This window comes from Triticum dicoccoides, chromosome 6B (assembly GCF_002162155.2).
Source record: "Triticum dicoccoides isolate Atlit2015 ecotype Zavitan chromosome 6B, WEW_v2.0, whole genome shotgun sequence".
Taxonomy (NCBI): Eukaryota; Viridiplantae; Streptophyta; class Magnoliopsida; order Poales; family Poaceae; genus Triticum; species Triticum dicoccoides.
Window position 1 is genome coordinate 150,330,538 of NC_041391.1, and position 15,566 is coordinate 150,346,103.

Below are 15,566 nucleotides of genomic sequence, written 5' to 3' on the forward strand. Positions count from 1 at the left end.
CATCACCTCAATGATGTCCATATTATCTGAGTTCACCAGGAGCCCTTTACACCCCAAGGATTGTGCAAGATTGAGGCCAAACTTCAGTGTTATGACTTCTGTTGATAAGATGTCGGAGAACCATTGAATGAGGCTATTAGCCGCAGTAATGACCTTCTGAACTGATCTTGCAAGATAGTTGCGACTGCAACCCACACCAACATTGAGTTTGACGTAACCCCTTGGAGGAGGTGACCAACCATCGTGCCTGACAGAGGCACTCGACGAGTAAGAAACATAATAGCTGGATACCAAAGCTCTAACTGCCATACCCACTCTCCCACCACAAGTACCACCGGCACACTTCGGTAACATGATCAACTTTTCTCAGTCCAAGCGCTTGTGGTCACTAATGCGACTGGCGAAGAAGAAACTCTAGGGTAGCCTCACCCGAGTGATCAAATATGCATGCATGTTCAATAATCTCCTCGAAGCCCAGAGCAGACCAACATTGTCTAAATCCGTCTTGCAACGTACGACACAACAATTGCACCTTGATATGTCTATCAGCTAATGTTGCGCGACATGGCAAGATATCATGTAAAGATATTCAGAGGAAAAATCTTCACCTTCACTAGAGAGTGCAACTTTCATAATTCATCCCATAAAGGGTTCAAGTTAGCAGCTCGAACTCCATTCACACTCACAATTTTATGTCCAAATTGACGTAGCCATTTTGCATGGTATTATCCGTACCGAGACGGTGCCCATTTTAGTCAAATTTCATGCAATAAAATAATCCATCTCATGAACCGATAGAGGTATTGAAAGAATGCAACGTGCATCTACCTCCAAAATGTTTGACCAACCAACTGTTCGCCCCACTCTCCAGTTGTTGGATTAAAATTGGATGTTAATAGCTAGTTTGTTCTTCTGGTAATAACCATCCTTGAAGGAGATATAAATATCACATGCATCATTATATATTTTTGTAATGTTATCATCACCAACTTTCCATACATGACCATGTTTCACACTTTCACGGTTTCTTCTCCTGCTAAGATGCTCTGTCAATGTCCAGTATAAGATGACCTTTCCTTTCTCTTTGCATTTGGTAAATCTTCACAAGGATTATTATTTTTTGGCTATGAATATAGATACGCACAAGAATTATGGGTTGTCAATTACTCATCGAAGCTTGCTTTGTCAAAAGGGCCATGTTGAAGCAGTGAATTTCATCTGTAGAAAAAAAAGCAGTGAATTTCATCTGTTGTTTCTGGGTGTGTTTGGTTCACGGACAAAGTGGAATGAAAATGTCATGGCGTCATTCCACTAGAAATGAGTAAGGTTCGTTCTTCTGTTTGGTAAGGGTGATTTAAAGGAATGGAATGGTTACAGTTGGTGTTTGATTTGAGAGATAGGATATGATGGAGTTGTTCATCTCACCTCTCTCTTTTATGTAGAAATTGTTCCTCCCGCTCTTCACCCGACACAAAACAACACACGGCTAAATTTCTGGTACGCACACAACAGCAGTAAGTAATACGGCAGCAAGCAACCTTTCAATAATCTCTCATACAACAGCAGGAAGTATTACGGCAGCAACTGAAGATCCGCTGTCGCCCGTGCTCTTCTCGTGACCCCACGTGCCGGCTCTGCCGCGAGACACGTTGCACGCCACACGTCGACCGGCCACCTCGTTGCGCGCCACACCATGTCGGACCCAGACGCTTCCGGCGGCCACGTACCCGCGCACGTGTAACGGCGTAAGCGAGCTCACCGCCGTAGTTTAAGAGAGCATCCGCCGGCCGCACCAACCTCAACACGAACACTTCACTGCATCTTCTTCATCCACACTCTGCAGCTGTGGACGGTTGAGCAACTGAGCGAGCGAGCGAGCGCCATGGGTCAAGGCACGGAGGTGAAGACCAGGGAGGACCCCAAAGTGGAGATCCAGGTCAATCAGTCGACGGATTTTAACACCTGAAGTAGTCCGTGCAGTAACAATGGCGATGGTGGATGATTGATGTAAGCTTTGCGTGCAGGAGAAGGGCGAGGTGTTCTTCTTCTACCGGCCCAAGGTGGACAAGGAGGAGGCGCACGGCCCCGACGACGTGCAGCGGATGTACGTCGTGCTGCGCCCGGAGTCCGTCCCCGACCGCGCCGTCGAGGAGAAGCAGGCGCCGGACTCCGGCAAGGAGGGCAAGAAGAGGAAGACCCGCCACGGCGGCGATGAGAAGGGGCAGGCGGACGGCGGCAACGAAGGCGGCCACGGGAAGGAGGTACGAAATGAGGTTCTTCAAGTGTTTGTCCCAAACACTGGATCCTAGTCATTGTCTGATTCTTTTGCAGGAGGTGAACGTGGAGGAGAAGCCGCTGCTCCGGCTGATCGTGATGGGGAAGAAGAGCCTGCCGGACCCGGCGAAGCACGGCCGGCCCTTCTGGGGCTACGTCGACCTCGTCACGACCGACATCGAGGACATCAAGGACGCGCTCAAGGGGGCGGAGTACGACACGGCGACGCGCGGCAAGCGGCGCCAGTCCGCGGCGAGGGCGATGGGCGAGGGCGTGTACCGCATCCTCAAGCACGAGGGCCGCGGCGGCCGCCCGCACACCCACCTCGTCTACAAGCTCGAGCTGCCCTCGCGCGGCGGCGAGGAGGGCGCCGTCGGGGAGCCGCAGGAGGCCATGAACGTGGAGCCGGAGGCGTCGTTCCTGGTGCAGATCAAGAACCCCGAGCAGCGCGGCGGGGGCAGGGGCGGGGGCGGAGGCGGAGGGTTCGGCGGGCTGCAGGGCAAGCGGAAGGCCGCGTTCCCGGAGCACCTGCAGGGGCGGTTCGGGAGCAACCGCTACGCGCCGGCCGACCCGCCGGACCTGCTCAACTACGAGGGGTGCGAGCTGCTGCTGATCTCGGCGTCCGACGACGTGGAGGAGGAGCTGGGCCTGGAGCTGCAGACGGAGACGGAGGAGGAGACGGAGCGAGGCGCTGGTGGTGATGGCGGCGAGGGCGGCCGCGCCGGGGCGGGGTGCTCAGACCTGGTGAAGATGTTCGGCGAGGTGGCCGACGTGAAGCCGCTGCTCAGCGGGAGCTGGGACTAGTTTTAAGGTTGACGCTCAACTAGCTCGACTAGCAGCAGCGCAGTGGACTACGTAGCGAGGTTAGATAGGTAGGTTGCAGAGGAGGCCAAGTTTTAATGGTTGTGTTGCTTGGCAGAAGCTCGCTCTGCAGTCTGCATCTGTAATGCGTTGTTTCGTATCGCAGCAGTGTTCGACCTAATTTACATCGCTTTGTTGTTGAAGTGTGATATATATTGTCCATACTTGAGTATCTGATCACCTGGATGTTCAGGTTTGGCGTTGATTCATATAGGGCTCAGGGAGTGGAGGTTTGCCTTTGCAAACACGCAGTCGGAATCAATCGATCACTTGGCAACCTACTGTCACCTGATTAAGATAACCAAGTAAAATGGAGATATATAAGTATTATTATGAAACTTACCACCGAAGTGGCTGTAGTTTAGTGGTGAGAATTCCACGTTGTGGCCGTGGAGACCTGGGCTCGAATCCCAGCAGCCACATTATATTTTTACTTCTCTTTCTTTTCTTTTTGCATTTCTGTTATTCTCTTTTCTTTTCTTTTTGCATTTCTGTTATTCTCTTTTCTTTTCGAGGAAAGCCATCGCGGCGATTTTTATTGATCTGGAATCACAATTACATCATCAACTAAAATGGCACGAACGAAAACTGAAGGTTCTGCTCTGATAAAATTACACGTGTAATCTGATAAAATTACACGTGTAAAATTACGGAATAGAAAAGTATGTTCTTCATAAATGAATGCCGCCACGCCACACCTAGAGAATTGCCTTTCACAACTTCTATCTAATCACTTTTGACTAGGAGTTTGTTGCATCCTACATTACACATTATATTTTTACCTCTTTTTCTTTTCTTTTTGCATTTCTAATCACTTTTGACTAAGAGTTTGTTGCATCCTACATTACACATTATATTTTTACCTCTTTTTCTTTTCTTTTTGCATTTCTGTTATTCTCTTTTTTTCGAGGAAAGCCATCGCGGCGATTTTTATTGATTTGGAATCACAATTACATTAGCAACTAAAACGGCACGAATGAAAACTGAAGATTCTACTATAAGAAAATTACACATGTAAAATTACGGCATAGAAAAGTACGTTCTTCATAAATGGATGTCGCTGCGCCACACCTAGAGAATTGCCTTTCACAACTTTCATCTAATCACTTTCGACTAGGAGTTTATTGCATAGAAAATTGCGGCATAGAAAAGTACGTTCTTCATAAATAGATGCCGCCACGCCACACCTAGAGAATTGTCTTTCACAACTTTCATCTAATCACTTTCGACTAAGAGTTTGTTGCATGCTACATTACACATTATATTTTTTACCTCTCTTTTTTTTCTTTTTGCATTTCTGTTATTCTCTTTTTTTTTCGAGGAAAGCCATCGCGGTGATTTTTATTGATCTGGAATCATAATTACATCAGCAACTAAAATGGCACGAACGAAAACTGAAGGTTCTGCTCTGATAAAATTACACGTGTAAAATTACGGCATAGAAAAGTATGTTCTTCATAAATGAATGCCGCCACGCCACACCTAGAGAAACAACTTCTATCTAATCACTTTCGACTAGGAGTTTGTTGCATCCTACATTACACATTATATTTTTACCTCTTTTTCTTTTCTTTTTGCATTTCTGTTATTCTCTTTTTTTCGAGGAAAGCCATCGCGGCGATTTTTATTGATTTGGAATCACAATTACATTAGCAACTAAAACGGCACGAATGAAAACTGAAGATTCTACTATAAGAAAATTACACATGTAAAATTACGGCATAGAAAAGTACGTTCTTCATAAATGGATGCCGCTGCGCCACACCTAGAGAATTGCCTTTCACAACTTCCATCTAATCACTTTCGACTAGGAGTTTGTTGCATAGAAAATTACGGCATAGAAAAGTACGTTCTTCATAAATGGATGCCGCCACGCCACACCTAGAGAATTGTCTTTCACAACTTCCATCTAATCACTTTCGACTAAGAGTTTGTTGCATGCTACATTACACATTATATTTTTTACCTCTCTTTCTTTTCTTTTTGCATTTCTGTTATTCTCTTTTTTTCGAGGAAAGCCATCGCGACGATTTTTATTGATCTGGAATCACAATTACATCAGCAACTAAAACGACACGAATGAAAACTGAAGGTTCTACTCTGAGAAAATTACACGTGTAAAATTACGGCACAGAAAAGTACGTTCTTCATAAATGGATGCCGCCACGCCACACCTAGAGAATTGCCTTTCACAACTTGCATCTAATCACTTTCGACTAGGAGTTTGTTGCATCCTACATTACCTGCAATGATAGAATTGCCTTTCACAACTTCCATCTAATCACTTTTGACTAGGAGTTTGTTGCATCCTACATTACCTACAATGATCAAACCATCACGGAAGTGCACACACTTCCAATTGGAGCTCCTGTATAATCACGAATAATTGCCCCTGTTCGCCTATGCCTGTTTCCTCATTAAAACAGTGTCAACATTTAATTCCACAAATCCATCGGCTGGTTTAGTCTAGTCATGTGTGATCACTTTGGCAGTTCTGAATTTTTTCACTCGAGCAAAGTTTAAAGCCAGCATCGAGATGGCTTGAACTGACCTGACCGACGCTTGCAGCGCCTCACCTCTTGTGAACTTCTTCGTTCCCACCATGCGTATCAAGAGGCTACAGCCACAAGATCACACCTCCAGATACCTGCTATCATAGGCACATTGTTAGTGTCTAACAGTAGCCATTCAAGGGGGGCCAATCCCATCCACCTCCGCAAGAGAAGCCTCATCAACAATTCCATTCATCCCTAGGTGAGACCAGATTTCTTTTGCTCTTTGGCATTTAAAGAAAATATGGTCAATGTTTTCACAACCGATTAAGCAGATAGGGCATTCACTTCAGTTTTGTATATGACGATTTTCAAGTACACCATAGCATGAGATTGTGCCATACAAAGCACGCCAACAGTGGATCTTAACCTTAGCTGGAGTTTTTAAATTCCATAATGCTTTCCGTACCGGATTACGTGAGGAAGTATCATATGGTCTTGTGATCGTAACTTCCGGCCATGCCGATGATCCCATTCAAAATAATAAGCTCATTTAACTGTGAACTATCCATTCTTATTACTAGATGAATGCCCCGCGCGTTGTTGCGAGAGTTTGTATGAAATAAAATTTGTGATGTACGAATCAACATAGCTAGTGTCTTTATGATTTCTCATGTATTTAATTTTTTTATCAATATTTTTAATAAAATAAATGTACATCTTTATGTATAAGTGCAGAATTGGATGAAAACAAAACAAAATGTGCATCCATGCGTCACTTCCTTTCATAGAGCACGGGAGTATGAGTTGCGTGCATGCATCAGTTTGTGTATTGATTAAAGTAAAACACTCTTTAGGAGTCAATTACTACTTGCACTTCATGCATGCGTCAGTGGCTCTTAATGTGTAGATCCAATGGCTATTGTAGTCTGATCAAGTATATTCAACGGCTAAATTAATTTAGGTGATGTGGCTTAAGGAGAAGCGAGAGAATTCCTAGTAGTGGAGACTAGCTATTTAGATATAGTAGATGACTAGAATCATTCGCGCGCTTTGCTGCGCCGAGAATCATCACCATAATTCATCAATGGCATGTTTCACTATCTAAGCTACAATGTGGCTATTATATATTCTTATTTTAAGTATGTAACGATAACATGGAAACTATTGTCAATAACATAACCTTCCCATATACTCCCTCCGTTCCTAAATACTTGTCTTTCTAGACATTTTAAATGGATTATCACATACGGATGTATGTAGACATATTTTGGAGCGTAGATTCACTCATGTAATCACTTGTTGAAATCTCTAGAAAGACAAATATTTAGGAACGGAGGGAGTATAAGATTCAATACCTAAAGTAACTCCTACTGATCATATGCCACTAAAATGTCCAGAATAGCTCCAACACCTTGTTCTAATAAGAATTCTCAAACTCTCATGTAGCTGCAAGGTGTAATATTTCTGGTGCAACAAAAATTCCATCCTTAAGGCTTCACCATGGAAGAAATACTGGTGCAATAACTTCATTCAAAGCCAATCACATTGACTAATAACCATGACATACGTGCTGTAATATTGCCAATGCAACATGCCGATAACAAGTGTTTTCAGAAGAAAAAAGAACCATCCATCTTCGGAGTCCAGTGTAACTATATACTCATGGCATTGCAACAAAAAACACCACTCGAGACTTATGTCTCTGATATACTAATCATGAATTAGCAGAAGCAACCATTTCAGCTTTGTTGGATGCATGAGTAATAACCCCTTTTAGTGTCAAAAGTATACAGAAACAAAAAACAAATAAATACGCTTATTAAAACAGACATAGGGCCTAAAAAACTTCCGAGGGCAGTCAATAACAATTGTATGCTCACATCATACAGTAGATGCAAAATTAGCGTGGTTTCCATATATTATCGAGCCTTCACAAAGAGCTTACATCCAGTGTTATGAACCTTCATGACAGCTCCGATCTATTTACACAATCAGTGGGGCAGCTGCCCGAGCTCTGCCTGTGGTCATTTCCTTGAAATAATAGCAGGCATGAAGAACCAATCAAGCTTTTCCATAGGCAAATGGCTGTCGGCCAGGAGCCTTTATATGTTGCCCGGGCAATCTGATTGAGCTGGCTCCGCCACTGTACACAATATAACTCTTACCTTATAACTGACATGGACAATATCAGGCAATGCAAGAACTTCAGTATAGAGTTGGCTATGACAATCAATTTTCCTCAAAAATGAAAGGAAAAAAATAGGTCACCTGATAGAACCCATAAAGTGATAATCAAATGCACCCATTTATGTAAAAGTGAACTATGTAATCCTTCCTCCAATGAAACATGGGGCACCTCATTCATATATATTGTACCTGCAGCACCTCAAGGAATTGAGTTCTTATTCTATTTGCAGCATTTCTGAAAAAAATAAACTATGCAATGTGTAAGGCAAAAAAATATCTTCCTGTTTGCTCAGTGCCATAACGATTAGGGTACCATACATGTTGTGCTTCCTCTCACCAACATAATTGGACAGGGAAAAATTAAACCAAACAGCACATCAACATATAATCATGTAGTACTCTCATACCATATGACAGTGTGGATCCTTTGCCATGGAAGTATCTGTTGGGGAATGTAGTAATTTCAAAAAAATTCTTACGCACACGCAAGATCATGGTGATGCATAGAAGCGAGAGGGGAGAGTGTTGTCCACGTACCCTCGTAGACCGAAAGCGGAAGCGTTAGAACAACGCGGTTGATGTAGTCGTACGTCTTCACGGCCCGACCGATCAAGCACCGAAACTACGGCACCTCTGACTTCTTGCACACGTTCAGCTCGATGACATCCCTCGTACTCCGGTCCAGCCGAGTGTCGAGGGAGAGTTCCGTCAGCACGACGGCGTGGTGACGATCTTGATGTTCTACCGTCGCAGGGCTTCGACTAAGCACCGCTACAATATTATCGAGGAGGACTATGATGGAGGGGGGCACCGCACACGGCTAAGAGATCAAGAGATCAATTGTTGTGTCTAGAGGTGCCCCCTGCCCCCGTATATAAAGGAGTGGAGGAGGGGGAGAGGGCCGGCCCCTATGGCGCGCCCTGGAGGAGTCCTACTCCCACCGGGAGTAGGATTCCTCCCCTTCCATGTAGTAGGAGTAGGAGACAAGGAAGGGGGAGAGGGAAGAGAAGGAAGGAGGGGGCGCCGCCCCTCCCCCTAGTCCAATTTGGACTAGTCATTGGGGGGGGGGGACGGCCTGCCTCTCTCTCTCCCCTAAAGCCCAATAAGTCCCATATACTTCTTCCCCCGTATTCCCGTAACTCTCCGGTACTCCGAAAAATACCCGAACCACTCGAAACCTTTACGATGTCCGAATATAGTCGTCCAATATATCAATCTTTACATCTCGAACATTTCAAGACTCCTTGTCATGTCCCCGATCTCATCCGGGACTCCGAACTCCTTCGGTACATCAAAACTCATAAACTCATAATAAAACTGTCATCGAAACCTTAAGCGTGCGGACCCTACGGGTTCGAGAACTATGTAGACATGACCGAAACACGTTTTCGGTCAATAACCAATAGCGGAACCTGGATGCTCATATTGGCTCCTACATATTCTACGAAGATCTTTATCGGTCAAACCGCATAACAACATACGTTGTTCCCTTTGTCATGGGTATGTTACTTGCCCGAGATTCGATCGTCGGTATCTCAATACCTAGTTCAATCTCGTTACCGGCAAGTCTCTTTACTCGTTATGTAATGCATCATCCCGTAACTAACTCACTAGTCACATTGCTTGCAAGGCTTATAGTGATTTGCATTATCGAGAGGGCCCAGAGATACCTCTCCGACAATCGGAGTGACAAATCCTAGTCTCGAAATATGCCAACTCAACATGTACCTTCGGAGACACCTGTAGAGCTCCTTTATAATCACCCAGTTACGTTGTGACGTTTGCTAGCACACAAAGTGTTCCTCTGGTAAACGGGAGTTGCATAATCTCATAGTCATAGGAACATGTATAAGTCATGAAGAAAGCAATAGCAACATACACTACAGGAAACAAGTAATTTGCCGTCTGTTGATTACAGACGGCAAAGACGTAAATCCAGACGGCAAAGAATTTGCTGTCAGGAAGTAGACAGCAAAGTCAGAGGGCAAAGATAAATCGGCAAAGAATAATTTGCCGTCTGCTATTTTTTTAGGATGACGGCAAAGGTCTTTGCCGTCAGTCTATATTGTTTGCCGTCAGCAGGTAAACCAGACAGCAAAAAACTGGCAACAGACGGAACGGATGGTGTTAAGTGTTTTGCTGTCAGCCAGACTCCTTATTTGCCGTAAGCCAGATACATCCCAGACGGCAAAGTATTTTTTTATTGAAATAAACAGGACTAACAGTCCAATTGCAGTGACCAGAGATGTTCGAAAGCCTTGGCAAAATCATCACTTGCGTTTTTTATAGTCTGATAATAGTTCACGTATGCCATGTTCTAGTAGCCTGACAATCTTCTCTGAATAAAAAACAAAATCCTTTGCCATTCGGAGCGCAAAATCCTTGCCGTTCCCAGCACGAATGGAACAACAAAATCGCATACACAAATCACCACATACTAGATCATACAGATAGGAAATATGACAATCATCTATGGAGAATTTGCCTTAAAACCTATGGAGCACTACTAGAACCGGATTGACCCCATGGCCGACACGGCTAGCGGTGGCCGGTGCAGCACGACGCGCAAGGCGGCAGAGGGTGGGGTCGGGGCCGGCGGGGGCGATGTCGTCGGGGCCGGGGCCAGCTAGGGCCATGCGTTCGGGGTCGGGGCAGGGACCGGCGGCGGCGATGGGGTCGGGGCCGACGAGGCGTGCAAGGAGACGGGGCCAGCGAGGCGCGCGAGGAGACGGGGCCGGCGAGGTGCGGCTGGCCTAGTCTCCAAGGCGACGGGGATGGGACCGACGCCGGGGAGGTGTGGCTGGCCTGGTCGCCGGCTTCCTCCAGCGAGCTCTGACCGAGCAGCAAGCCAGCCAGCCAGGGTGCGGGCGCGGAGGAGAGGAGCTTGGGAACGGGGCGCCATGGGTGGATCCGATGACGTGGTGGCCGGCGAGGTCGGGGCAAGGGCACCGGCTAGATGTGGATCGGATCGGGAGTAAAGAGAGATAAGAGAGAGAGATTGCGGGGGTGAGAGATAGAGGGGATCGTGAGAAGAGAGAGAGGATCGTGGGGATAAGGGAGGGGTGGGCCGCGGGTGGTCAGGGTGGGCCCCAACAACGGGCAGAGAGAGAGATAGCGGGGTGGGTTGTGCCTCGCGATGGATCTGCTGCCACGTCATCGATCCGTGGGATTGATCCGTGTGCTGTGTTTTCTCTTTGCCGTCTGTGTTTTTTATTGCAGACGACAAAGATCATATTTTGCCGTCTGTAATAAAAAATACAGACGGCAAAGATCTTCGCCACAGACGGCAAAAATCTTTGTCGTCTGTTTTTTCGTTGCAGACGGCAAAGTGAGCTTTTTGCCGTCTGTGTTTGTTTTTTGTTGGTGGCAAAGTATATTTTGCCGTTAGTTTTTCTTTGCCGTCTGTTGATGATGGCAAACCGTTTCTTTGCCGTCTGCCCGACGAAAAGCTGACGGCAAAGACGCCCCCTGACGGCAAATTACCTGTTTCCCGTAGTGATACTAAACGATCAAGTGCTAAGCTAACGGAATGGGTCAAGTCAATCACATCATTCTCCTAATGATGTGATCTCGTTAATCAAATGACAACTCATGTCTATGGCTAGGAAACTTAACCATCTTTGATTCACGAGCTAGTCAAGTAGAGGCATACTAGTGACACTATGTTTGTCTATGTATTCACACATGTATCAAGTTTCCGGTCAATACAATTCTAGCATGAATAATAAACATTTATCATGAAATAAGGAAATAAATAATAACTTTATTATTGCCTCTAGGGCATATTTCCTTCAGTCTCCCACTTGCACTAGAGTCAATAATCTAGTTCACATCATCATGTGATTTAACACCAATATTCATATCTGTATATGATTAATACCCATAGTTCACATCGTCATGTGATCAACACCCAAAGGGTTTACTAGAGTCAATAATCTAGTTCACATCTCTATGTGATTAATACCCAAAGAGTACTAAGGTATGATCATGTTTTGCTCGTGAGAGAAGTTTAGTCAACGGGTATGTCACATTCAGAGCCGTATGTATTTTGCAAATATTCTTTGTCTACAATGCTCTGCACGGAGCTACTATAGCTAATTGCTCCCACTTTCAATATGTATCCAGATTGAGACTTAGAGTCATCTGGATCGGTGTAAAAGCTTGCACTGATGTAACTCTTTACGACGGGCTCTTTTATCACCTCCATAATCGAGAAATATTTCCTTAGTCCTCACTAAGGATATTCTTGACCAATGTCCAGTGATCTACTCCTAGATCACTATTGTACTCCCTTGCCAAATTCAGAGCCAGGTATACAATAGGTCTGGTACATAGCATAGCATACTTTATAGAACCTATGACTGAGGCATAGGGAATGACTTTCATTCTCTTTTCTATTTTCTGCCGTGGTCGGGATTTGAGTCTTACTCAATTTCACACCTTTGCAACACAGGCAAGAACTCTTTCTTTGACTGTTCCATTTTGAACTATTTCAAAAATCTTGACAATGTATGTACTTATTGAAAAAACTTATCAAGCGTCTTGATCTATCTCAATAGATCTTGATGCTCAATATGTAAGTAGCTTTACTGAGATCTTTCTTTTAAAGAACTCCTTTCAAATACTCCTTTATGCTATCCAGAGAATGAAGGAAATATGCCCTAGAGGCAATAATAAAGTTATTATTTATTTCCTTATATCATGATAAATTTTTATTATTCATGCTACAATTGTATTAACCGGAAACATAATACATGTGTGAATATATAGACAAACAGAGTGTCACTAGTATGCCTCTACTTGACTAGCTTGTATTAACGGGATCACATCATTAGTTGAATGATCTGATTGACATGACCCATTCCGTTAGCTTAGCACCCGATCGTTTAGTATGTTGCTATTGCTTCCTTCATGACTTATACATGTTCCTATGACTATGAGATTATGCAACTCCCGTTTACCGGAGGAACACTTTGGGTGCTACCAAACGTCACAACGTAACTGGGTGATTATAAAGGTGCTCTACAGGTGTCTCCAAAGGTACTTGTTGGGTTGGCATATTTCGAGATTAGGATTTGTCACTCCGAATGTCGGAGAGGTATCTCTGGGCCCTCTCGGTAATGCACATCACTTAAGACTTGCAAGCATTGCAACTAATGAGTTAGTTGCGAGATGATGTATTACGGAACGAGTAAAGAGACTTGCCGATAACGAGATTGAACTAGGTATTGGATACCGACGATCGAATCTCGTACAAGTAACATACCGATGACAAAGGGAACAACGTATGTTGTTATGCGGTCTGACCGATAAAGATCTTCGTAGAATATGTAGGAACCAATATGGGCATCCAGGTCCCGCTATTGGTTATTGACCGGAGACGTGTCTCGGTCATGTCTACATTGTTCTCGAACCGTAGGGTCCGCACGCTTAAGGTTTCGATGACAATTTTATTATGAGTTTATGAGTTTTGATGCACCGAAGGAGTTCGGAGTCCCGGATGAGATCGGGGACATGACGAGGAGTCTCAAAATGGTCGAGACGTAAATATCAATATATTGGACGACTATATTCGGAGTTCGGAAAGGTTCCGAGTGATTCGGGTATTTTTCGGAGTACCGGAGAGTTACGGGAATTCGCCGGGGAGAAGTATTGGGCCTTATTGGGCCCTGCGGGAAAGAGAGAGGGGCTGCCTAGGGCAGGCCGCGCGCCCCCCCATGGCCTAGTCCGAATTGGACTAGGGGGAGGGGCCGCACCCCCTCCTTCCTTCCCTTCTCTCTTCCCCTTCCTTGTCTCCTACTCCTAATACATGGAAGGACTCCTAGTTGGACTAGGAAAGGGGGAATCCTATTCCCGGTGGGAGTAGGACCCCCCTAGGGCGCGCCTCCCCCTTAGGCCGGCCTCCTCCTCCCTCCCTCCTTTATATACGGGGGCGGGGGGCACCCCATAGACACACAAGTTGATCATTGAGATCGTTCCTTAGCCGTGTGCGGTGCCCCCCTCCACGAGATTACACCTCGGTCATATTGTAGCGGTGCTTAGGCGAAGCCCTGCGACAGTAGAACATCAAGATCGTCACCACGCCGTCGTGCTAACGGAACTCCTCCCCGTGCCTCTGCTGGATTGAAGATCGGGGTGCGTCATCGAGCTGTACGTGTGTCAAGAACTCGGAGGTGCCGGAGTAACGGTGCTTGGATCGGTTGAAACGGGAGGACGTACGACTACTTCCTCTATGTTGTGTCAACGCTTCCGCTTCGGTCTACGAGGGTATGTAGACAACACTCTCCCCTCTCGTTGCTATGCATCACCATGATCTTGCGTGTGCATAGGATTTTTTTTTGAAATTACTACGTTCCCCAACAGTGGCATCCGAGCCTAGGTTTTTATGGTTTGATGTTATATGCACGAGTAGAACACAAGTGAGTTGTGGGCGATATAAGTCATACTGCTTACCAGCATGTCATACTTTGGTTCGGCGGTATTGTTGGATGAAGCGGCCCGGACCGACATTACGCGTACGCTTACGCGAGACTGGTTTTACCGCCGTGCTTTGCACACAGGTGACTAGCGGGTGTCAGTTTCTCCAACTTTAGTTGAACCGAGTGTGGATACGCCCGGTCCTTGCGAAGGTGAAAACAACATCAACTTGACAAACTATCATTGTGGTTTTGATGCGTAGGTGAGATTGGTTCTTGCTTAAGCCCGTAGCAGCCACGTAAAACTTGCAACAACAAAGTAGAGGACGTCTAACTTGTTTTTGCAGGGCATGTTGTGATGTGATATGGCCAAGACATGATGCTATATTTTATTGTATGAGATGATCATGTTTTGTAACCGAAGTTATCGGCAACTGGCAGGAGCCATATGGTTGTCGCTTTATTGTATGAAATGCAAACGCCCTGTAATTGCTCTACTTTATCACTAAGCGGTAGCGATAGTCGTAGAAGCAATAGATGGTGTAAACGACAACGATGCTACGATGGAGATCAAGGTGTCGCGCCGGTGAGGATGGTGATCATGATGGTGCTTCGGAGATGGAGATCACAAGCACAAGATGATGATGGCCATATCATATCACTTATATTGATTGCATGTGATGTTTATCCTTTATGCATCTTATCTTGCTTTGATTGACGGTAGCATTTTAAGATGATCTCTCACTAAAATTATCAAGAAGTGTTCTCCCTGAGTACGCACCGTTGCCAAAGTTCGTCGTGCCCAGACACCACGTGATGATCGGGTGTGATAAGCTCTACGTCCATCTACAACGTGTGCAAGCCAGTTTTGCACATGCAGAATACTCAGGTTAAACTTGACGAGCCTAGCATATGCAGATATGGCCTCGGAACACGGAGACCGAAAGGTCGAGCGTGAATCATATAGTAGATATGATCAACATAAGATGTTCACCATTGAAAACTACTCCATCTCACGTGATGATCGGTTATGGTTTAGTTGATTTGGATCACGTGATCACTTAGATGACTAGAGAGATGTCTGTCTAAGTGGGAGTTCTTAAGTAATATGATTAATTGAACTTAAATTTATCATGAACTTAGTCCTGGTAGTATTTTGCAAATTATGTTATAAGATCAATAGCTTGCATTGTTGCTTTCATATGTTTACTTTGATATGTTCCTAGAGAAAATTGTGTTGAAAAATGTTAGTAGCAATGATGCGGATTCGATCCGTGATCTAAGGTTTATCCTCATTGCTGCACAGAAGAATTATGTCCTTAATGCACCGCTA

At 45.1% G+C, this 15,566-nt stretch overlaps 1 protein-coding gene and 1 non-coding gene across 2 annotated transcripts; both read left to right on the forward strand.

Annotated features, from left to right (window-relative positions):
• The first annotated feature begins 1,810 nt into the window (after positions 1 to 1,810).
• On the forward strand, positions 1,811 to 3,284 carry LOC119324028. The gene is made up of 3 exons (XM_037597752.1): positions 1,811 to 1,936; positions 2,025 to 2,261; positions 2,332 to 3,284. The coding sequence occupies exons 1-3, from the start codon at positions 1,883 to 1,885 to the stop codon at positions 3,076 to 3,078; spliced, it is 1,038 nt and encodes a 345-aa protein (XP_037453649.1). The 5' UTR covers positions 1,811 to 1,882; the 3' UTR covers positions 3,079 to 3,284.
• Positions 3,285 to 3,485: 201 nt separating this feature from the next.
• Positions 3,486 to 3,557, forward strand: TRNAH-GUG. Its single transcript has one exon. It is a non-coding gene; the product is annotated as a tRNA-His (tRNA).
• The last annotated feature ends 12,009 nt before the right edge of the window (positions 3,558 to 15,566 follow it).